General features: G+C 33.1%; 1 protein-coding gene across 3 annotated transcripts; it reads left to right on the top strand.

The window, feature by feature from the left end:
- Positions 1–6,795: 6,795 nt before the first annotated feature.
- LOC110104919 (CASP-like protein 5A1) lies at positions 6,796–21,829 on the top strand. Of its 3 annotated transcripts, none has more exons than XM_028701357.1 (4): positions 6,796–7,052; positions 7,163–7,468; positions 16,255–16,387; positions 19,539–19,730. In XM_028701357.1, exons 2-4 carry the CDS (start codon positions 7,254–7,256, stop codon positions 19,728–19,730), a joined length of 540 nt encoding a protein of 179 aa, XP_028557190.1. In that variant the 5' UTR covers positions 6,796–7,052; positions 7,163–7,253. The 3 variants fall into 3 exon arrangements, with proteins under 3 accessions (XP_028557190.1, XP_028557192.1, XP_028557191.1); XM_028701359.1 differs by lacking the exon at positions 6,796–7,052 and adding an exon at positions 21,294–21,829 and having other exon boundaries at positions 7,254–7,468; positions 19,539–19,731; XM_028701358.1 differs by lacking the exon at positions 6,796–7,052 and adding an exon at positions 21,275–21,829 and having other exon boundaries at positions 7,254–7,468; positions 19,539–19,731.
- Positions 21,830–23,457: the final 1,628 nt, after the last annotated feature.

The following is a 23,457-nucleotide window of genomic DNA, read 5'->3' as shown; positions in this document are numbered from 1 at the left end:
TTTTTTGTAGTGGTATTGATCTCAGAATAATCGCATAATATTTCTAGCATGTATGTTACTGCTATCGTTTTATTGCCATACATTTGCGAGAAAATATTTATGACACAAGGATTATTCATTGCAGATTCATCAACATATTAGTGAACTAATATAGCATTCATCAAACGTCATCACTAGAAACATAAGCAACCAATATTATATTAAAACTAATTATAAATATGTATGATAAAATTATTCATTCTACCTACTAGCTCATTGTCATTAGAAATATAATTTATAAAAATTATCATAAAATTATCTTCTTCCTCTTATTTATCATCACATGCTTATGAACATCATCTTTTTCTTCTTCTTCGTCCTCGCTTTGCCTAAATAACAACGACATTGCTTACTCCAATGCACTAAGCAACCTTAGATTCCTTAGAACCTCCATTATCTTTTGCTTTTGCTACTCTTCCAAATGGATCAAAAGCCCAACCCCAATTGTTTAACCATATAAATAACTTGAAATGCATGCATCAACATTATCATTAAGTGTTAAAGAGAAAAGAGTATTTGCTTCAATGTAGAACAAGTTGAGTGCACATAATTAAAGGCATGATACGTACAACTATCTTCTCTCACTCATTGTCTTCATCCTTTCCTCCTTCTCGACATTGTTAGCTCTTGACATCAAGGAAAGCAATTACAAACACTCATTGGGCTCATTGTCACTAGCTATCTAGTTGAGTATATCCATTCTTTCTTTTTTCATTACCTTTATAGTGCTTTTTATGGTTATTGTTGGTATCTATTTTTGATCTCACATTTCGAAATCTTTTTTTTTTCTTTTTTGTCATAAAGAATACATCATTATATTTCTCTTATTTTAATCAACTTTCTAAACCAGTGTTCTTTTCTCTTGCAAAAGTGGTTATATTTGTATAACAGATCATTTGGGGACTGACACCATCAAAATCTGACTCCTAAGACAACAATTTAAAATTGGGAAGGCATTAATGCTTCACTTGGGATGGCTTTTTTACCGCTTTATATAAAGCTACTTTTTAGTACAAAATTCTCTTAAAAGAAGGAAAAAACAGTTGTGTAAAGTTGTCCCAAACAAAGTCTAAGACTTCATGGCTTATTTTTTTGTAGAGAATAATAGAAACAACAATTGATGACGCAGCAATGTTATTTGAAGCTTTGAATCTATTTGATGAGCTTGAGCAAGTCCTGAACTTATATTCCAAGCTTCAACTAGCCCATACTCTAATTGTTGAGAAAGACAATTCATCTATTCTTTCTTTCAACTAGCCAATACTCTAGCTAATTAATGAGCAGTTTGTTGTAAGAGTAGAAGCGCCAAGAAGAAAGACTAAGGCTTCTCTTTTGCTTGTTCTAATAATCCAAGCGATCTTAGGCTTTGTTTGAGGCAACATTCTTAATGTTTTTTAAAACAGCTTCTTAGTTAAAAAAAATTATAATTCAAAAAAATTTGTGCTAAAATATTGGGAAACAAACCTTAATATTATCATTGCATATAAGAGATATTATGTCTACAAGAGACTATTTTTTTAGCATTTTTTTATTCATGTCGCCAATGTTTCAAGTAATGTGAAGTAGATGAACGTCCATATGCATTTTGCTTGTGTGGTATGGCTTGTTTTGCACAGCTCTCCAAGTTCAATAATTACAAAAAAAATAAGCCAAAATAGAAAGCTTTGTAACGCTTAAGCTGGATTTTGATAAGGATTTCTCTGGAGAGCATAAAGGAACACCTGCATGTCTAATTGATTGATGCCAACAAAGCTTAAATTCCTGCAAGGGCTTAGCAACCGCAATTTTTGGATTTGAAGTACCCCTCAAGCTTAAGGAAAAATTCTATAAGATGATAGTGAGGCCTAAAAGCTTTATGGTGCAGAATGTTTGTCATTAAAAGAGAAACACAAAATTAAGTTAAGAGTTGCAGAGATGAGGATACTCAGGTGGATGAGTGGCTGTTGTATAAATAGAGATATAAGTTTCGTTTGGGAAGCCTTTCTTATTGCTTCTCAAAGAAAGCTTTATAGTATAAAAATTAAAATTTTTGTACTAAAAAACTACTTTAAAAAGCATTAAGAAAGACGTCCCAAATGAAACCATAGTGTAAAACGAGTATATACTTGAAAGGGATGGAGTAGCACCAATGGCAGGTAAGATCAGCGAATCACCTTAGATGGTTTTGTCATATAAAATGTCAACCTTGTCCTTGGATGACACGGTTAGGAGAGTAGAAGTATTAGATATAGCCTATGTTAAAAAAGGTAGAGGAGACACTTGCATCTCTTCTCTTTCTCTCATTGTCTCTTTGTCCCTAAGTAATAATTGTTTTTTTTTTTTTTTTTTACATTTTGAATTTATTTTTAAGAGTATGATTTAAGTTAAATTAGTTGAATTTATATTGTATTAGCCACCGCCTCTTCAAACTTGTGGTTGTTTGTGAATATTTGCATGCTTATTTACTAACATATGTTTCTTTGATAAATATATTGTTTGATGTTCAATTCATTAACATTTGTTTGCTCATTTCATATAGGGCTGCAAACGAACCGAGCCGAGCCGAGTATGTGAGTGTTCATGTTTGTGTTTGTTTAACATTAGCTTGTTCATGTTTGGTTCGTGTTTGATTCGAGTTTTATTATTTGTGTTCATGTTTGGTTCGTTTAATTTAAGGGTGTTCGTGTTTGGTTCATGTTTGATTCATGTTCGTTTGTTTAGTGCTTATCGAGCTTTAAACGAACTATGTTCGTGAACATATCTCGCAAACAATCTATTGAACAAGCAAACATTAAATTTGTTCATGAACATTCTAAACAAACAATCTAACAAACATGGACAAATATGAAATATTTCTTATTCATGAAATGAAATTTCTAAAATAAAAGCAGTTGTATATTTAAAAAAAATATGATTAATTTATATGAACATATGTTATAATATTTTATTACTTTAAAATTTATTAATAAAAAATAACTATATTATATTATGGTATAATTAAAGTTTTTATATTTAATCGAACTCGAATCGAGCTTGTTCATGAACATCAACTGATGTTGTTCGCGAACATAAACGAGCTGAACACATTAGTGTTCAAGCTTGTTTATTTAAAAATCGAGTATTTAAAATATTGTTCAAGTTTGTTTGTTAGTTAATTAAACAATCACGAACGAGCTTTAATCGAACCGAACAACGAGTAGTTCGTCGAACGTTTGGTTCGCTTGCAGCCCTAATTTCATATATCAATTACTATCCAATTGTAAAATTATTTTAAAATAATGGCTCTATTTTTAGTTATTCTAATATGTTGAATTTTATATAGAATTTCTATTAATCAAATACCAACTAAGAAATATCAATTGTTCCCAAGTTCCTCACATCCAATCATGGTAGCCTCTTAAATAAAACTCAACATTTAAACCTCATTGCTCAATCCTTTAAATTCCAACATATTTGAGAATTCTAGCCAATATCAACACCTATACCTTCCATTTCATAAATTAATAAAAGGACTTTTGGACTCTCACTCTCCTAATCTTCTATATTAAGCCCACAACTTATAAAAACTCTCGTTGTCATAATAGAATCTTTAAAAATGCATATTATATATAATATATGTAGGTCATTTTGACCAAATTAATCTAAAATATTCTTTCTTTCCATTATTTATATTTCTTTTTTTAATGCTTTATTATGACCATTTTTCTATGCAATAAAGTCAGTCATAACATATTTCCCATATACTCAAAGCACTTACCTCAACTCTTTCTTTTACCGCTATCAAGGTAGAGCTAGATCTAATCATCTTCATGTGTCATAACATTGTCATAATTCGTGATAAGGTTACTCAACAATTTATATTGGTTGAGCATCATCACCTTAGAGTTTGATAGTATGAACTCTTACATAATCTTTATTATGAAAGAGGTGAGGGCAAGACATGGGAGCATATCGCATAATCAAAGAATATGTAGTAGCATGAAGACTACTTTAAAGTTCTTTTATCTCATCAATTGATGATTGAAGAGGGACGAATGATGGTGAAGAAGTGTGCTATTAGTGCCATCAAATTCATCAATGATGAAAGAATAGGTTCCTTAAGAATAACATTCTATTGCAAGGCCAATGCAGTTATAGGAGTATCATGACTAAAGTTTTTGTGGTGCTATAGAGAACTGTTTTGAGGAGGGCAATTTTCATGGAAAGCTCCATAAACATCGACTCAAGAAAAAGTGTCCATAAGGAAGTGATTTCTTCTTTATTGTTGATAAGAGGCATATAAAAAGATTCTAATGATGATATGTGATTATCAAGAGTCAAATGCTTATCTATGAAGTTTTTAGCCAACTTGAATGTGCAACAATTAAAAATATGAAAGACATAAATAATAGAAAACACTCATATAAGGGAATAACTATGGTTTAATCTAAGTTTTGACTAGTACATTAAGGGAAGATCAATGGAGGGTCAATTATGTAAACTATTTTACTTTTTAATATAAGAAATGTAAGAGTTGGAAAAAATATGCGAGAAATATAAGAGATAACAGTAAAGGAGGAGAAAACATACAAAGATTTTAGTTGACTCAACACTAAAATATTTATGTCCACCGCAAACGAAAATAAAGAAGATTTTATTATACAAGAATGAAAAGAGCTATAATCTCTTAATATCTCAAATATCACTCTCTTGGGTTACATTATAATAACATGTAAGTTCATCTCAATGATGTGCGTAATTAAAAAGATCCCTCGAGAAGACCAAGGAGGTCGTATTTTTGGACAACATCTCAACTTGAGGAAATTCTAAGATGAGTAAGTAATAATATATAAGCCAAGAGTGATTTAAGCTAGCAACACCAGAGAAAGTTATCTATGTGATAAGCTCAAAGGAGATGAAGTGGTGAGTGACAAACATAAAACAACCAAGTGACTAGTGAGTAGATTGATCCTTGAGAATGATTAATATTAGTAATAGATATATATAAAAAACAAATAAAAGCTTCATAAAATATCATGCAAAGAGTATTTTTCACATATTAAAAATGAATATTATTGCTGACTAGAATATATGCGGTGATAGAGTTAGAAAATTTTAGTCTCGGCGTTGTACGGATATCTAGCACACAAACATAGGAGAATAATAACACCAGGATTTTTACGTGGAAAACCCTGGAAAGGAAAAAAAACCACGGGGCCACGCCCAGTTGAAATAATTCCACTAGTGTTTGTTTGAGGTACAAGAGGCTGACTCGCTCTTAAAATTTAGAACGATCATATTACAATGCTACACTTCCGGATTGAAATCCGATTACAAACAAGTTGTGTATTCGAGTTGAATTCATAGTCACTTAGAATTTTGACGTCACTTGGAAATCGGGCAGAGTTTCGGCGTGACTTGGGCGTCAGGCAGGATTTTGGCATCACTTGGGCCTCAGATAGAATTCTGACATCACTTGGGCAGAGTTCCGACGTCACTCGGGCGTCGGGCAAAATTCCGGCGTCACTCGGGCTTCGGGCAAAATTCCGACGGTGGTCGAGGAGTTTCTACCCTCTTATGATTATCTTCTTCTTCTTGTCTTCTTCTTGTCTTCTTCTACTCTTCTTCTTGCTTGGGTCCCCTCTCAAGAGAAATGAGTGGTCTATTTATAGATTTTTGGAGCGGCATGACTCGTAAATAGGTGAAAGATCAGAGGCAAAAGGTGGAGTGATTTGGATGGACGGCCGATATTGAATCCCTTGATCGTGTACCGTTCGTTAGACATTTGAAGGTCTTAATGATGTCTGAATTTGGCGATCTTGAGCTCGTTGGATTTTTCTCGTCGAGCTGCTTGATTCGACTATAAGCACGTCATATTTGAAAACCATTTGGTAACTCAAATTATGGTTTGAACTTTCCAATAGCGCTTAGGGTGCTTGATTTGGACTCATTTGGGTACGGATTGAGTCAAATTTGGTGTCGTTGAGTTCATATTTCCGTGATGCTCAATTTGACTATAATTTTACTGCAATTGAAGTTCAGGTGATCCCAAATTTAATTTTTTAAGTTTCCGACTTGATTTTGCCTCGAGATTCATGCCCGATCAAGATAATTTTTTGCTGATATATAAAATATGATGCTCAATGATGTCAATATAACATCTAAAAACTAGAGATATAGACAGGAGAATGCGTGTGATGAATTGAGCATCAAGCACAATCGATCATTAATATATGATAGTAGGTTGAAAATTCTTGGAAAGAAGAATTAGTTTCATCAACAACAAAATTAAGTGTTGCGCGCGGATTCTCAAAGTTAAAACATATATTTAATCCGATAACAAAAAATGATTGATTTCAATCATCTTTATCAGGCAAGGTCGTATTTATACCTTCGCTTTTCTCTATTCTTGCATGTTTACAAAGAATAAAATAGTCATCAACGAAAATTAGGATTTTTATCCCTACATATTTTTAATTGTCACAAACTTCCTTCCACTAATTTTGGTGGTTTTGAATCAATCAGTTAATCAATTTTGGATAAGTTTTGTAATATATATTTGTAGAGAATATTAGTCCAATTATTTGATTCAATGATAAAATTAGTTGCTGACACCTAATAATCTCTCATGTGAATGCCCTAAAAAAAGCATAAAATAAATAAAATATTTTGGATTACGCAGTCGCACCAAAAACTCTATGCGGCGGCCCTATTTTTATTTTGTTTTTTAGCCCTAATCACGTCCAAAGCACGCCGTGATAAATGACTCACCTTTTCCTTTCTTCCGTTTATGTTAGTTTATTAATTATTTTGCTCGCTTCCGCCTCTTTGTCTTTGTCGTTCGGCTCCACCGCTCTCGGGCTTGTAGCGGCCTCTCTCTGTCTCTGTATCTCAACCTCGTTTCTTCTTTCACCATCGAATCTTTCCTGGATGGTCAACCATTGAAAACTTCCGATTGGTTGATGTTTTTTGTTTGAAGATCGGTTGGAGATCGAGTTGTGTTTAATCGTTTAGCTTTTTGGGCAATTTAGACGTTTGTCTGCATCGGTGAGAAGGTGAGGTTCTTGGAGCGGAAGTTGCGTTATTTTCTGCTAGCACTTATGTGATCGGGCCTCTGATTGCTGAAATTTACCCCTTTTTTCTTCTTCTTTTGAACGATTCAAAGGTGAGCGTTTTGGTGGAAAAGGCGGCTTTAACTCGCTGAATTTATTGATTTGGTGGAATAAGGGAATGATAGAGGAATCTCTGCTGTAAGAATGTTCTCGAGCCGGCCTTCAGTGCATCCGGTGGAGGCTCCACCTCTCACTGATGTAACTGAGAACCACCCGCCTAGGGTTAGAATGAAGGACATTCAGGGCATGCCGGGGACTTCTGGTGGCCTTGCCCTTCGTTTTTTTCAATTCATGTTTGCTGCGGCGGCTTTGGGCGTGATGGTCTCCGCCAATGATTTTAGCTCCGTCACTTCCTTCCGGTAACTTTATTCGTGGATTATTTTCTTATTTCTTTCCCGTTTTTCTACACATCCGGGCTGTTTCGTTGTCAATTGTTCTCACTGAAGTCGAGAAAGAACATTAGAAGATTAGGAGTTAAACTATGGTATTCTGTTTAGTAAATGTAAATGATGATTTTGATAGGCTTAATTATTTCAAATCATTGTTTTTCAATAGGAATAATGGATTTAATTACGTTTTGTTTTCAAATTATTATTATTATTATTATTATTGGAATAAATGGATTCAAATAAATAATTTAGTTTATTTAGAAAATTATATGGCCATGATCTTCAGCCTGTGAATTTAATTGTGAGTAAAAATTCATAAATTAATTGATTACAGGAGACTTTTGATTAGCATTTGTAGGAATTATAATAATTTGTAGCTTGGAATTCCATCTCTTACAATTCTTAATCATGCTTTATTATATTTATAAATGATGGTTAATTTTATCTTAAAAATAGTCCTTTTATGCCTGCTAAGATTGCTACACTATCATAGAGGAGCAAGATAATCACTTGTAGTATATCCATCTTACTAATGGAACTGGGCTTAAAGTCAAAGAAATAAGATGATCAGTACGGATAATGTTGAGGAATGTTCATTCTAAGATGTACTTATTTGGTTACATAATTTGTCTAACAAATACTAGTGCTTGATGATTTTATTATTATGGATTTGATAAGATATTTTATTTGATAATGATAATGACTTATAAGAGATCCTAAATTATTATTAGTATTTTTAATCTCTTAGAGTTGTAGTTTTTATTATGCAAATCCCTCAAAGGTTAATGTATTTGATAATTCATTTTTTATGGACCTTATAATATTCATCATCAGGCTTATCCTAACTATGTGGGGTTGGTTACATGAATCCTGATGTTCCATTTGATCATATGGAGTACTACTTGAACTATTTAAGTTAAAAACTGGAATCATTTCATTACTTCTTGCATTAGTTTTATGTTTGATTGTCGACCTAAAATCGAACCCAGCCTTTCTTATCTATTGGGATCTAAAACATGTATTAGTTCGTGCTTATAGTGTCCATTTGCAAAATCTACATCATGTAATGCAAACTTAATTGGGCACTAATTATTATTAATCATGTTCCTATGAAATTTTATTCTTTTACATGAGTCAAATGGATTAATGGATTCTTTAAAAAGATATAAAAATGTATGAGTTTAGATTTTTTGCATTTTAAAAAATATAAGGTATTTTTTTGTCTACACCTAGAAAATCTGCACTAGGCAATATTCTTGATCTTGGATGAATCCAATAAGTAAATGAGTGATGATTTAGTGTTCATGATGGAATTTTGGATGAGAAAATAATTGTTTAACTACTATCATTAACTCTTTTCCAAAGTTGTATAAATATATCAAAATTTTATAATTTAATTGAGAAAGAATGTAAGTTTAAAAGTCTTAATAAGATTGATCACTAATAAGAAATGTTGTGCAGGATCGTGCAACTACTATGATGCATAATATGCTTTCATGCAAATGAAAATTGAGGATTCATAGATTAGTAGTTATCAATTAAGCCATCAACTCATTTCCAAGCAATATTAGTTTTTAAACATAATTGATATTTAAATGTTTCAAAATTTAAGCAAGTGTTTGGAAAAAAAATTATTAAAAAGTATGCAAATTATTTTTCTCAAAATTAGATTTCCAATGTATTAATTTTTGACGAAAATCAAGAATTCTAGGCTAACTAATAACAAATTATGTGGAAGAAAGAAACAAGGAACAAAATTACATAAGTAAAGAAAAATCAAGCCGCCCATTTGTATAGGGATATGACTTTTGTCAGAACAGATTGACACATTTGCATCTTGCTCGAAAAAATCACACATTCAGCTTGCATTGAAATTTGAAAATATTGAAAATTGAGAGGAAATTTTCATGCAAGCCATAAATCCTAAATTATGTGCCTTAGACGACTATTTATAACCTCCCCATATCTTATTATATTATATAAGATTGTCATAGGATCAATCCCATTATAAATTTAGATTAATTCAAATTTGATTTTAAATTCCCAAAACTTCCCAAAAAAATGTTGAATTCAAGTCAATACACCAGCATCATGCACTTTAGTGACATATGCATAACACTCATAAACTATAAGATGTCCATAGGAATTTTAGTCTAAACTCATCTGCAAGAACGCACACCCTAATCTATAACAAACCCTCATGCCACTTAAAAAAAAAAAAAAACTCAGGTTATGTTTAAAAGCATTGGCCCACTTTATTCAGAAGGAAAACAAAGCCGCATGTCCAACATGTCCGGTCACCTTATTTATTTTAATTAATAATGTGAAAGAATACCAAAGGCCATTGTTTCTATTAGCAGCCATCATGATCCATGCAAGTAATTGAGAGTGTTAGTAAGTTAAATCCATTTGTCAGCAATATGAAGTTGGATTCTAACAAAACAATATAATTTATGAATAATGAAAAAAATCTCAATATTTAGGCAACAAGCAAATGACTTATAATCAACAAGCTGAAGTAGAGATCAAATAAAATTTGTTTTTTTTTTTTGTAATAACCTTTATCATTTAAAACAAAAAATTTCAAGGCTTTCAAAAACTCACTGTCAAAAGTAATTGAAGCCAAATGAGTCATAATTTTTTTAATATTGTTTATCTTAGATTTAGCTTTTTAATTGGTAGGTTGGTTCCAATGCAATTATTCACATGTTTTTTTTTTTTTTTTTGCTTTGTAGGTGTTCAAATAATCAGGAGCATTTAAAAAAATAAGAAAACATTATTTATATAGAAAATAATGAAAAATTATTTGTACCAGTCATAAACTGGAGATATAAATAAGGATATAATTTGAAGAGTTAGATTAAGTAATTAAAATGAAGAAATTCCTTAGAAATATTATGCGATAAGGAGATATAATGTGGACTTAAATGTAAATTATATAAAATTGTAATTAGGTCAATCGTGTTGTATGGATTTGAGCATTGATCAATAAAATAATTTGTTAATAACTAGCTGGGCAGAGATGAGAACTTTAAAATATACGTGTCAAAAAGTAGGAATGGTTACTTAAGGAATTATTATTATATTAAAAAAAAGGTTGCAATGATATCTATTGATGATAAAGTAGTTTAATGTAGACTGAGGCGGTTTGGACATGCTAATTAAATGATAGAAAACACACCTATTAGTGGGTCGGGTAAAGTTAATGTTGATGGAGTAGGAGGGGAAAAGAGAATCTAAGGTATATGAATACTAGTTGTTCCTAGGATAAGGTTAATATGATGAAGTTATTATATATAAAGATGATGAAGTCTTTTTTTGAAAGGATTTTAGAATTCAAGTATGAATCAATTTCAATTATGTGGCATTGTGGTATGTTTAATTTCTGATTTATTTTTAATTCATTCCAATGGTTATTTCTTTGGCATCTTTGTCCATGTCCTATTAGCAACGGGAAAATCAAAATCATGGGTGAACATGTCTTTCTTTATAAAATTGAGTCAAAGGAGTCTCCTACGTTATAATTTTGTTTATAAGTTATAATGATTAGATCATTTATTTCCTTTAGAGCTCAAAAAAGTGAAAACATATTTTATGTAAATACATTCTGAAATCTTTTAGTTGATGAATGTGCATAGGTGAGTTGGTAAATTACCTTATCGCATTTCTTGATGATTTTTCAAGACATGGGAGGGTCATCTGTTACTTGAGAAATGAAATGCTTGGTAGTTATCAAAATTTCAAGTTGGAAGTAGAGTTAATTGGAAGGATTATCAGAAAGTTTCCTGTAGATTGTGGTGGTGGCTATCAATCTGACTTTTTTTTTTTTAATTTAATGAAGAGAATGGAATTGATATGCACTAAGTTTCTTTAGAACCCTTGAATGAAATTGAATTGTTGAAAGATGGAACAGGACTTGATACAATTAAATCAATGTTAGGCCTAAGCTTTTTGGAGTGATTCCCTTCTTTTTGTTGTTTATGTCTTGAACATGTTACCTTCATAATCTGTTATCAAATTTTCTTATGATCTTTGGAATCAAAAGATGCCTCAATTGAATTATAGTAAAGTTTGGAATTGTATTTCTCATATTCTCATTATTGCCGTTGTAATGATAAAATGCAATCATGAATTAGAGATACTTTTTGTGTTGGTTATTCAAAAATTCTTAAAGGATTTAGTTTATTTAATCAATTAGATAAGACAATCATATAAAACAAATGTATGAGGTTTGTCGAAGATAGATTTGTGTGCTTCAAATTTTTTGGGTGAAAATTCTGACGTTGAAGAAGTTGATGAGCCTATTACAGTAGGAATCTCTCTTTATCCACTTTCATACTTCAACAGTTCCTGGAAATGCAAGTATATGCAGAGCATTTGAAGAAAGGGAGTGGAGATAGAAAACTATTAAGTTCTTGCATCATTTGAATTTTATATATTTGCGAGTGAAGTTTTTGAATCATTATGATTGAATGAATGATTTTTAAAATGCATTCAAGAAGCTATTGTTGATAGAAATGTTGCACAGAGCAAATCGGTCAGGAAAGATGAAATGTAGTCAATATAAAATAATTTAGTTTGGAGGCTTTTTGATGCATCCGATTAGTTCAGCCAATTAATTGCTTATGGATCTTTACTAGAAAGAGGAATTCTGATGGAACATTTGAGAGGTTAAAATCAAGATTGGTGAAAATAGGTTTTATAGGGTGGATTCTATTTAAATATTTCTTTCAACTGCTCGGATTCAATCAATTATAATAGTTTGTCTTTGGTAGCTTATTGTGATTATGAATTATTTCAAATGAGTTTGAAACCACCATTTTTTAATGGAGCCTTGCTTATGTATCTATATTGAGCAATCTAAAGGAATTTATGAAAAAGAGGTGCAAATTGGAAAAATTAATATGTGATTTGAAATAAGCATCCAACCAATGGAATATCGGGCTGGGTTTGTTCAGAATCTAGAAGACCCTTATATTTGGATTAGATGTTGGGTTGCATTTTTTTTTTAATGTTTTCATGATGTTATATTAGCTACACTGACATGGCTATTTTGATAGAGTTTAAAAATTGATCATTTCATATCATTAAAATGAAATCTTGGTGAAGCTTCCTATTTTCTTTTGTATCAAAATCATTTGAGATGGAATACGAAGATAATTTTATCTCAAGAGAAATACATAGATACATTATTCCGCGTGTTCACTATGGATCACTTTTTGAGGGTTCAGGTTCAATTAAGGGAACAGGATGTTGTCTATGAACTGTTTTCTCGATTATTGGAGGATGAATTTGATGAATCCAAATTTTCATTGATTCAATAGTAGGGGGTTTATGTACGCTTTAGGCTTCGTTTGGGGCGACTTTTTTATTGCTTGATAAAGCAGCTTTTTAGTAAAAAATTAAGCCTTAATGTGTACCTGCTTTGATGCTTCTTGCAAATGGGAGCTCTCAGAAAATTTCAACCTAATATTGGAAGGTAATTGGGAAGGCGTTAGGATGTTATTTCGCTACTTAAAGTGAACTATTATGCTCTAGCCTATAAATCCTCTAACATATAAAGCCTATAAATTATAATTGCCTGGTTTTTCAAATTCAGTCTCGTAAGGTTTGGTGGATACTAAAGATCTACTTTTGGTTTTGTTTTCAGATTTTATGGAATTGCAATTTCTTGGAAAAGTAAGAAGCCGGAATCCATAGCTAAATCTACGATGGAGGTTGAATGTGGTTATTAATTTAGATAAAATAAATTTTGTAACCCTTTATCAAATCTTACCACGTCTGAATCCAATAATATTTTTTTGTGATAATTTTTTGGCAGTTCCTTTGTCTAAATATCCTAAATGCTACCTCAAATAAAAGTATGCTGAAGGAAGACAACGTTACATTAGAGATATGCTGAAAACATTAACTTCACCTGGAGAAGCTAGCATTATCATCCAAGGAAATTTCTTTACTGCTTATTCTGAATGTTAAGGAAAGTGCTATTGATCATGATATAGGGTCGTAAGGTTTATGTGCGATAATGCTCAAACTCAATATACCAACTTGCTAGATATCGTTCCCCCCAACTTTGACCCCTTGGATTGTAGTTAAGCTGAGGAACCTATTCTTGTTTTAGCTTTTGAGTCCTAGCCTTCGTAAGCTACCATTGTTTTAATGGGCATTAGTTTCCATCCCACACTTTCATCTCTGGTATCAACAGATAAGGATGATGAACCAACTGTTTCTCCAAGAGCCAAATTTGGGAAAGCAAATTGCCAGCTTATTGAGGGTGGCACGGCTACTCTAAATCTCCTTACTCTTTTTTACTCATCAACTAGGATATCCCATATACTTATGATCATTATGAAGCAGAGGTTGTTGGTGATTTGAGCTCTAATATCATCAAGATTCTGTCAGAAGTTCCTAGGTTTCAAAAATCGAGCTGATAAAATATTTTAATTTTTTTTCTAGAATAGACAAAAATTGAAAAAAAAAAGAAGTATTTTTTTCATTTTTCTAGGTTTACTAGATTTCAAGCTAAATGCAATGATTCACCAATGACTTTGATAATATAGATTAGGTTTAATAGGAGTTAATTAGATCCCGATTGAAGATCCTGTTCTCACCATCTAGATTAATATTATTTCCTCAGCTTTCATGCCATAGTGTCTTATTGTATTTTGTTTCCAAGCCAAATTTGTGAAGCAAAAACAAAGATTCTAGCTATTTTTTTGTTAAATTCGTCAGAATATCAATAATCAATTATCCAAATCCTTATAAATGGTATTACATATAAAGGAAATAAAACCCTAATTAATAACAAAATTATCCTTATACTTATTACATTCAGACTAATACAATAATAATAAAAATAATTATAAAGAAAGAAATTATTGGCTATAAGGGGCCAGAGAAACATGAAACTAGCGCCCATTTGGCCTTTTAGTTTCCTAGTTTGACTCTTGTAATTATCCTATTATAACCTGACCTTGTCTGATCCAAATTTGTTGAATGTTCTGACATATTGAAAGTACTGCACTACCTGGTCCTGCAAAGACTATGCTCCAGCTTATATTATCTTCATAAACTTCGTTAGACACTTTATAAAGAACATAATCTTTTAACAATGGTATTGACTGGAATATGCATGTAGGGTTTGTATGTGTTAAATCTCAACCTTACGATCCCGAAGACATCCACGGATGTGAACAGTAATCCGTGGGAGGACTACAAGGATTGCATTAATTCCTCCCATTGATTTAGGAATAATTATATTCATATTATTATAAGAGTTATTTGTTTCCTTATTGATATACCTTGTATAGATCTATAAATAGGGAGTAGATTGCTTAATAAAATTCAAGCTTTTCCCTCTCGTTCCTCTCAATTTAACAGTATGCATACCTAAGGCTATTTTTTTAGCTTTGTTTTAGTTCATTTCAGTTAAATCAAGAGTGAAATCACGTCATAGAAGCATAATACTTTAATTACGGGATCATGCTGTTTTAATGCGTGGAATAAAGCTTTTGAACATCAGAACTCTTGCATTTATATGGAGCTTTTACAATAAAATTAACTGACTTCCTAAAGGATTATAAAGGTCATGTACAGGTTCCAAAACCCCACTCAATGGTCAGGTCATTTTTTGCCTGTAAAGAAACCAGCTTTGAAAGTAATTAGTTTCCTAAACTCCCTAAGGTTTAATTCAATTTTTTTACACATCTTTCTAGACTCAATCTTTTTAAATATAGCTGTAATGCATGATTAAGGCTTCGTTTGGGAAAGCTTTTTTATTGCTTCTTAAAGCTGCTTTCTAGTTAAAAAATAAAAAAAAAGACTTGCACTAAAAAGTTGCTTTAAGAAGCAGTAAGAAAGCCATCCCAAACGAAACCTAAGAATTGTTCTTTACAGGCACTATAAAAACATCAACATAGAGTCTCTTTATCCGTAGAATTCGGTGTCCTGTATCCTATCAGGAGAATATGATATTTCGTTAGTCATTTTTCAACGTGCTTTCTTGTAATTGACTACCTTTGATGATAAGTCACCAAGAAGTTTGGTTTTATTGTTTGCTTTACTTTAATTCATAAGCTAGTATTATAATCAGGGCACTTAGCACTTTTAAATTTAATTTCTGAAATGCAGCTGCGCAATTTTTTGTTTATATTAGACGAGGAGAATACTTTTGATTAGGGGTAGGGTGTTCAAGGTGGTTCGGGAGGTTCCATCTCAGCTCTAAGCCTAAAATGTGCTAAGCTTAAATAATTTTAATTTCATATTTGAAGTGATTTTCATTTCTTGTGTTTTGGTTGCCTTGCCTATTGACTTATCTTTAACTGATTCTTGGTGCATTTGATTGCTCAAGTTTGAAAGAACTCAGATTATAACATGGAAATATATCCTATATGTTTGAAGGCATGCCGAATTTGATAGTGCCTTGAACCTTGAGCTTGCTTCCAGTAATGGCTTTCTGATGAGTTAGATCAGATAGGCTTCTCAATCCTAGACTAAAATGATAAGTTGTTACATTTTGTGACCCTTTTGCAGTATGCAGAGTTATTCTTTGTATGAACATGTTCAGATATCTCTTGCCTGAACTTGAAATGTTGAGCAATGTCGGATTTACACTTTATATTTGTGTTGATAAATTTACTCAGCTGCTGCTGCTTAAATACCTGCTTGTAATAAGTTTTTTTTTTTATCTGAATCTATTACACAACATTGGTTGTGATTTTGAGAATTGCAAATTGTAACTTCAGTTCTTTTGACAGATATCTGGTAGCAGCAGCAATCTTGCAAAGCTTATGGAGCCTTTCCTTAGCTTTACTTGATGTATACGCACTACTGGTTAAGCGCAGCTTGCGAAATCCATTGGTCAACGTATTATTTGCTATTGGAGATGGGGTGAGAAACCGATCTTTGACATAATGGGGATTTGTATTTATTTTTTATTTCCTAATTGTTGTGTATTTCTTACTAGATGTTCCTGTAGGCTTTGGATAAGTTAAGGACAAATGGCGGAATGAATCACCAAACCATTTATCTCCAATTATTATTATAGTATTAGAGCTTCAGACTTTCTTTCCTAGCATTTCTACAATATTTATTGTTCATCGTTGCATTGCCTAGAACTTGTAAGCCTTTATTGTTGCAACTTCTTTTCTTTCCACAGAAGTCTTTTCATTTGTAGCCTTCATTACTACATCCTTACTTCTATTATTAGTTTTCTTTATAACCAATCACTTCTACATTTTTCCTATCCATGGATCACAAAAATGTCCATGTTTTCTTAGTCTGAGGCTAATTGGGAATCGAGACCGACAACCTAAATTTAATGGGAGAATCATTTTTGTACCAAAACGACCTTCAACTCAACCATCACAAGTTTACTCATGGAAGAAGACATCTCAGAATTTGACTTTTAATAGGACACAATGGAGAAAAAGGATTCATGTAGCCGACCCCACGTAGTGGGATAAAGGCTTGATGTTGTTGTTGTTGTTGTATTGAACCCAGTGAAGGAACTACTGAGTTTGTAAACAAAGATATAAAAAGTTTCAATTGAACATCAATTTCACTTTTTTATAACATACAAAAAAAAATTCATCATCGCCAATCATTCTTACAAGATAAGAGATGGACATGATTAAAGAGGACACAACATGAGTGTTGGAGACACTACCAAATTTAAAGAAATCAATAGGATGCAGATGGGTCTTTACTATAAAATCCAAATTAGATGGCTCGCTTGTATAGTATAAAGTTAGGTTTGTGATAAAAGACTACACTCAAATATATGTGATTGATAATCTTGAAGCTTATGCTCCAGTTGCTAAAATGAATGTTGTTTTATTTTTTATCATTATCATTTAACAGGGATGAGAAGATTAACACTAACTCAATATAAAAAAAAAGCCTTTTTGCATAAGATCTTTATATTACAACAGAATTACATAACAAACCTATTGAAAGAAATAAGCACGTTGAGATGCAAGCCCATCGAAAGTCCAATAGAAATTAACCACAAAGCTGGGGATGCTTCATAAGACACGATAGTATAAATAATCTTCTATAAAAGACTTTAGGAATACTTATTTATTTATCATAGAGTAGACCTAATTGCCTATGTTTTTAGTGTGCAAGTCATTTTGTGTAGAATATGAAAGAATTACAACTTAAAAGTTATACATTGAGTTTTACAACATCCAAAAGGAACTTAAGATAAAGGAATTTATTCAAAAATAGGGAAGCATCTGACATGTGAAGCCTAAAGATTTTGATTATGCCGGGGCTATTATTTATAGAAAATTAACTTTAGAATATTGCATATTCTTGACAAACAACACACGATTTGGTGAAGTAAAAAACAAATTGAAGTGGAAAGATTATGTGTAGAAGTTTAGTTTAGATTGATGACACTTAGAATCCGTGAATTACTACAGGTGAGAAATAATTTGGAAGGTTTAAATGTTTATGCTCCATTGTAACAAGTCAACCATCAATATTGCACAGAATTTTGTGCAAGATGACCAAACAAAATATATTGAAGTTGGTAGGTATTTTATAAAGAAGCTAGAGAATAGTTTAATATATACTCCATTCATTGCCACGGACGGACAACTTGCATAAATTCTCATATCAGGGAAACATTTCAAAATTGACATGCAAGTTTGGAACAGGAGCATCCATTCAACTGCTCGGGGGGGGGGGGGGGGGGGGGGGGGGGGGGGGGGGGGGTGAAGAAATTAATTTAATGAATTATAAATCCATCCTAATTACCTCTGCTTCCTACATATATGTCCAAATCTATGCTTCCTACATCTTCGCCTAGCTATTCCAAATAGAGCCCTATGTTAGACCGGCCCAGCTGGCCCTAAACTAGGGCCAACACTCGGTTTACACCAGGCAGACCAGGGAGCCGCCAACCCCTTTGTGTGCCCATGAATTAAATGCAATTTTAAATAGGGGGGGAGTAATTATGAGGGAAATAATTAAGGAGGGCTTTTAGTAATTATGCATTTAATTTGTATTCTCTAAAGAGAGAGAGAGAGAGAGAGAGAGAGAGAGGGGGGGGGGAATTAAAGTTAGGGTTGTGTTTTTTAGGTTTCTCTTAGGTGTTTTCGGCTCTAGCCATCGGCTAGATATTGAGGAGCTGGATTTCCTCTCGAATTGAAGATCCATTGTATCCTGCTTGTTTTATTCTACTTTTCATCTATTATCAAATTTCCCTAGGGTTTGCCAAGGGATTAATCTCAAAAATCTGCTTGAAGATTGCTGAAACTTTCAATTTCAGCCCAGGTTTTCTCAATTCATGCACTTGTTTCCTAACACCCTCGCTCCTAATTTGCTTCATGCCATCTCACTGATCTGAGGTTCTCCTAAATGTATATAAGTTCAGCCTAAATGATCGAAGAAAAATAAAATAAAATGGTCCCTTAACTTTATGAAACCCAAAATAACCCCTAATTATATTAAATGATCATTTTGATTTTTCAACTCCTTAAAGATGAACTATAATAGTCCCATCATGAGATTATTTGGATTTCTTTTTAAAAATTTGAGGGACTAAAATGATCATTTAATACGGTTAGGTATTATTTTGATCTTTCATAAAGAGTCACATGATCATTTTGGTCATTTTCTCAATGATCAAATTATTTCTTGAATTGATAAGATGGCAACAATATAAATTTAGGAGAGTGCTGTGAGATTCAACCTATTCTCTCAATTCTTGTCACTAATAAATGATTGTGATGTCAGATTCTACGCAAATATATGGATATATATGTACCATGCCTGGATGAGGCTGTGTATCACCATTGCTGTTACTGACCTCAAAAGAATTTGCAAGATGAGGTTGTGCTAGTGTTGAATCAGTGACATTCTCTCTTAAGTGGTTCCAGAATGTGATGATTTAAATGACTTATAAGATAATCGCATTAAGGATTATCTGCATTTATTCTATGTGCAAATGAGCACTCTTTTTTATCACGGTCAACAAGTACTTATATTTTACTTAGTAGAAATAATTATTTTAGCTGTCGTCCTATTGCAGATCACTTCGACACTCACATTTGCAGCAGCTTGTGCATCAGCAGGCATAACAGTTTTGATTGGCAATGATCTCAACATCTGTTCACAGAACCATTGTACAACCTTTGAAACTGCAACTGCCATGGCTTTCATCAGTTGGTTTGCCGTGTCTCCTTCTTTCCTCCTCAATTTCTGGTCATTGGCATCAAGATGAGGTAAGAATTGCCAAGCTTCATTTTATTATTTTCTGTATGAGCTCTAAATTTCCTTGTTTTCTATTTAATAATATCAATTGATCACGTCACAGTTGTACTATTATTCAAGAGTTATATTCTGATTATTTGATATTATAATCATGTTGGCCATTGATCTGTCTCGGTTGTGACAGCGATATTCATTTTCAGGTTTTGGCATTCGGTCCTTCTAGGTTATTGTTGAATGTCTTTTGAATTTTTTTTTTTTTAATTTTGAGGGGTTGTTTGGTTTGAAGTAAATTAGGTGTAAAGTATTTCAAATGGGGGGGTTTTAAGGACATGGGCATTTAGTTTGAAATAAAACAAATGCAGTGTAAAATTTTGATGCATTTGAAATGTACTCTCTAGTTCATTTTTTCTGTGTTTGGAATTCCCCAAATACAATATAAATTCATCGTCTTTGCTGCCGCCTACCGCCTACCACCTATTGTTGTCTACCATCACCATCCCTAGCCTCCACCATTGTTGTCGTCAGCCACCGCCTGCTGCTGCAGCATCAGTTGTCGTCGCCGTCGTCGTCAACCAGTAACCATGATTGCCACCATCGATCGCCTTCCATTGTCATTCATCGGACACCGCCAATCGCCAACAGCCAATGGCCGCCACCGTCGACCACTGTTGGCCACCACCCACCCCCATTTGTAACCGTTGCCACTGACCACCACTAGCCGCCACCTGCCACCGCAAGCCGCCGCCGCTGAACACCGCAACCGGTCGCCACCTGCTACCACCACTGCAACCAACTGCCAACCGCCAGCCACCACCACTCTCTGATCGGCGATAGCCACCACCGTTGTTGTAGGCCATCACCGATGGCCGCTGCCACCCGCCGCCACAAATCACCACATTCTTTGGACTTTACATTGTATTTATTTTACTTCAAACGAAACAAAAAATAATAATAATCTCATACATTCATTTTGCACTCATCCAAACAACTTTAAAGTAATCATTTTATATTGCATTCCTTTTACACAGTATATTTTTTTCAGTCAACCAAACAACTGCTGAGTGAAATGGGATAGATCAATATGTAAGGCGTGTTTGAGAAAACTGTGCTGCATTTGCGACAGCACAATAACAACTTTTACCCCCAGATTTTAAACGCTCGCAATTACAATAAGTTTATGCACCTTTTCATCAAACTTTTTCAAATGCAGCTTATTACAACTCAACTCACCTATCTAGAAAATGTACTTTGAACCCTTAAAACACCTTAGAACATCCAATGGTTCATTAAATGCTTATTCTCCAAACCAACTTTCCTGAAAAAATTTGTATTTCGTGCATATTATGCATAAGAAAATATGGGACTATATTAATCAATCAAATTTTATTTTACATTACACTCATCTCGAAAGAAATTCAATAGCTATTAAATCATTCCAACTCAAGAGAATTCTGAACCAAGATTTCTTCTATCATGCACACTTTCTTTGAACCACAAAAATGTATATTGGATGGTGCGCTTTTATTATTAAATAAATGACCATTTTTGTGCTAGTTTTTCCCCTTCTTTTCAGGTTTATCCCCGGTGATTATTCATGTAAGCTGGACCTTGCGACAAACAATTTTGCTGTAGGTTGAATTTGATGTTGTGACCAGCAGCATCTGTAGATACACGCATCCAACACCCTGAAAGAGTGAATTGATTCCTTGTACAATGTGAGAAGATCTAGGCTTCGTTTGGGACGGCTTCTTACTGCTTCTTAAAGCAGTCTTTTAGTATAAAAATTAAAAGGTGTTTTAAGAAGCAATAAAAAAGCTGTCCCAAACGAAGTCCTAGTAGAACTCAGTATGCTTTACTGGCTCTCACATTCTGCTTGGTTGGGACCAAAAACTATATTTAAAAAAAATTCATTGATGTCATCTGTAATGTATTCAACTTTTACCCCACTTTGTATGGTTTCCAAAGAGTAAAGTGTTTGGTAGTTTTCATGTGTGTTTATTATTATTATTTTTTTGCCTGTATACTCTGATGGCAAGTACTTGCAAATACTGGAAAAGAGGAAAATTGAGTGAAAAATGCAGCTGCTAATTAAAATTGTTTGTTCTAAAACTGATTTTCTGTTTTCTTAATTATGTAGCTCTATTGCTTTGGACAAAAAAAAAAGTGGGCTGGTCTTTGGTTTTTCTGTCAGACCAATTAGTCCATTCATCTTTGGTGGAAAAATATTTCTTACTGCTTCTTAATCAGCTCTTTAATATACAATTTTTTGTACTAAAACCTTAGATCCTGGATTCAAAATTTACCTATTTAATGCGTGTGAATTTCTCTTAATTGACTCAAAGTCCAAAAAAAAAGTCTTCTTTCAAAATTTCAGTACAATTACACATAGAATGTAGATTGGTATGGCTTCGTTTGGGATGCTTTTCTTATTGCTTCTTAAAGTTATTTTTTTAGTGCGAATACAATTAATTCAGTTTGATATTCAACATTGTCAGTGATTTTCATGCCGATGGTTCTATTATATGTTTTCTATCAAATGTTATAACATATATTTATCTATCAATATGTTATATCAATATACTATATCATTATACTTATCAATATGCTGTATAAAATAGTCATAATCATCTTCTAATCGATTACAATAGCATTTTAAAATTTTATTCCACTATTAGAAACGTGATAATACTGATCACATCAACTAGCATTCACAATAAACTTGAGAGAATTTGGAAGCCTAACCTTTGTTCTTGAGGACTTTGTTGAACTCCTTTTAAACGGTGCAGTACCAATCAACCAGAGGGCTATATTAGTCATGTAAGGCCCTTGTAGATTCTTACTCAAGAGAAGGCAAAAAACATCCCACTTGTGCATGCTACATTAAAGGCATTATATTCATGAATACTATTGAGAACAGTTTTCTCATCAAAAGTTCTTTACCTTCAAAGCAATTACTTCTTCTCTTTTTCAAACAAATGCACACGCAAAAGATTTGAAAGATTGTGTCCAACTAAAATTCAAAAATAAAGGAAAAGGACGTTGGATTTGACCATATACTATGGAAGAACTACAGCTTCCTATCTCTATTCGTTCATGCTCATTCGATTGATGCACTCCATTACAGGCAAATATAAATAAAGAAGTTTAATGGTGCTTCCCCAATAAATCTATTGTTGTTAATTTCTGATATCATCCAATCAAGTGATCCAAGGAAATCAAACGAGCCTATAAATCTATCCTAAAATCAACCTCCTGCAGCCTCTATTGTTACTTTATAAGAATTTCAAAGAAGTGGCAATTTCTTTCTTTCTTGATCCGCATTTGTAAGGATGAGGAGGCAATCTCAAGACAATGCTGAAGTGATTCAAATCTTGCCAAAGGAGAAGAAAAAAAATTGGAGAAGCATTTTACCCATTCGAATCAAGCTAGAACTTCCCCGAGCTAACGTTAAATGGGAACCGACGGAGAGAGGGGGCAGACGAGAGAGCTCTCAGTTATGCTCGAACAGGATTGCAGATGAAAAATGGAGAGGAGGCGAGAAGGGCATCGGGTGGAGACAAACGAGAGCCGACGGAGAGATCGGGCCACAGGGAGAAGCTCTATGTTGTGCTCGAACCAGGTCGCCGATGAAAAACGCATGAGAGAGGAAGAAAGGGCGGAGGAGGCGTCGCAGACAAATGGGAGCGAATGGAGAGATAGGGCCGCTGTGAGAAGCTCTTTATGGTGCTCGAACGAGG

The sequence above is a fragment of the Dendrobium catenatum genome, unplaced genomic scaffold (genome assembly GCF_001605985.2).
Source record: "Dendrobium catenatum unplaced genomic scaffold, ASM160598v2 fragScaff_scaffold_1680, whole genome shotgun sequence".
NCBI classification, from domain to species: Eukaryota; Viridiplantae; Streptophyta; class Magnoliopsida; order Asparagales; family Orchidaceae; genus Dendrobium; species Dendrobium catenatum.
Note: the sequence above shows the minus strand (reverse complement) of the source record. Positions and strands in the feature narration are given on the sequence as shown.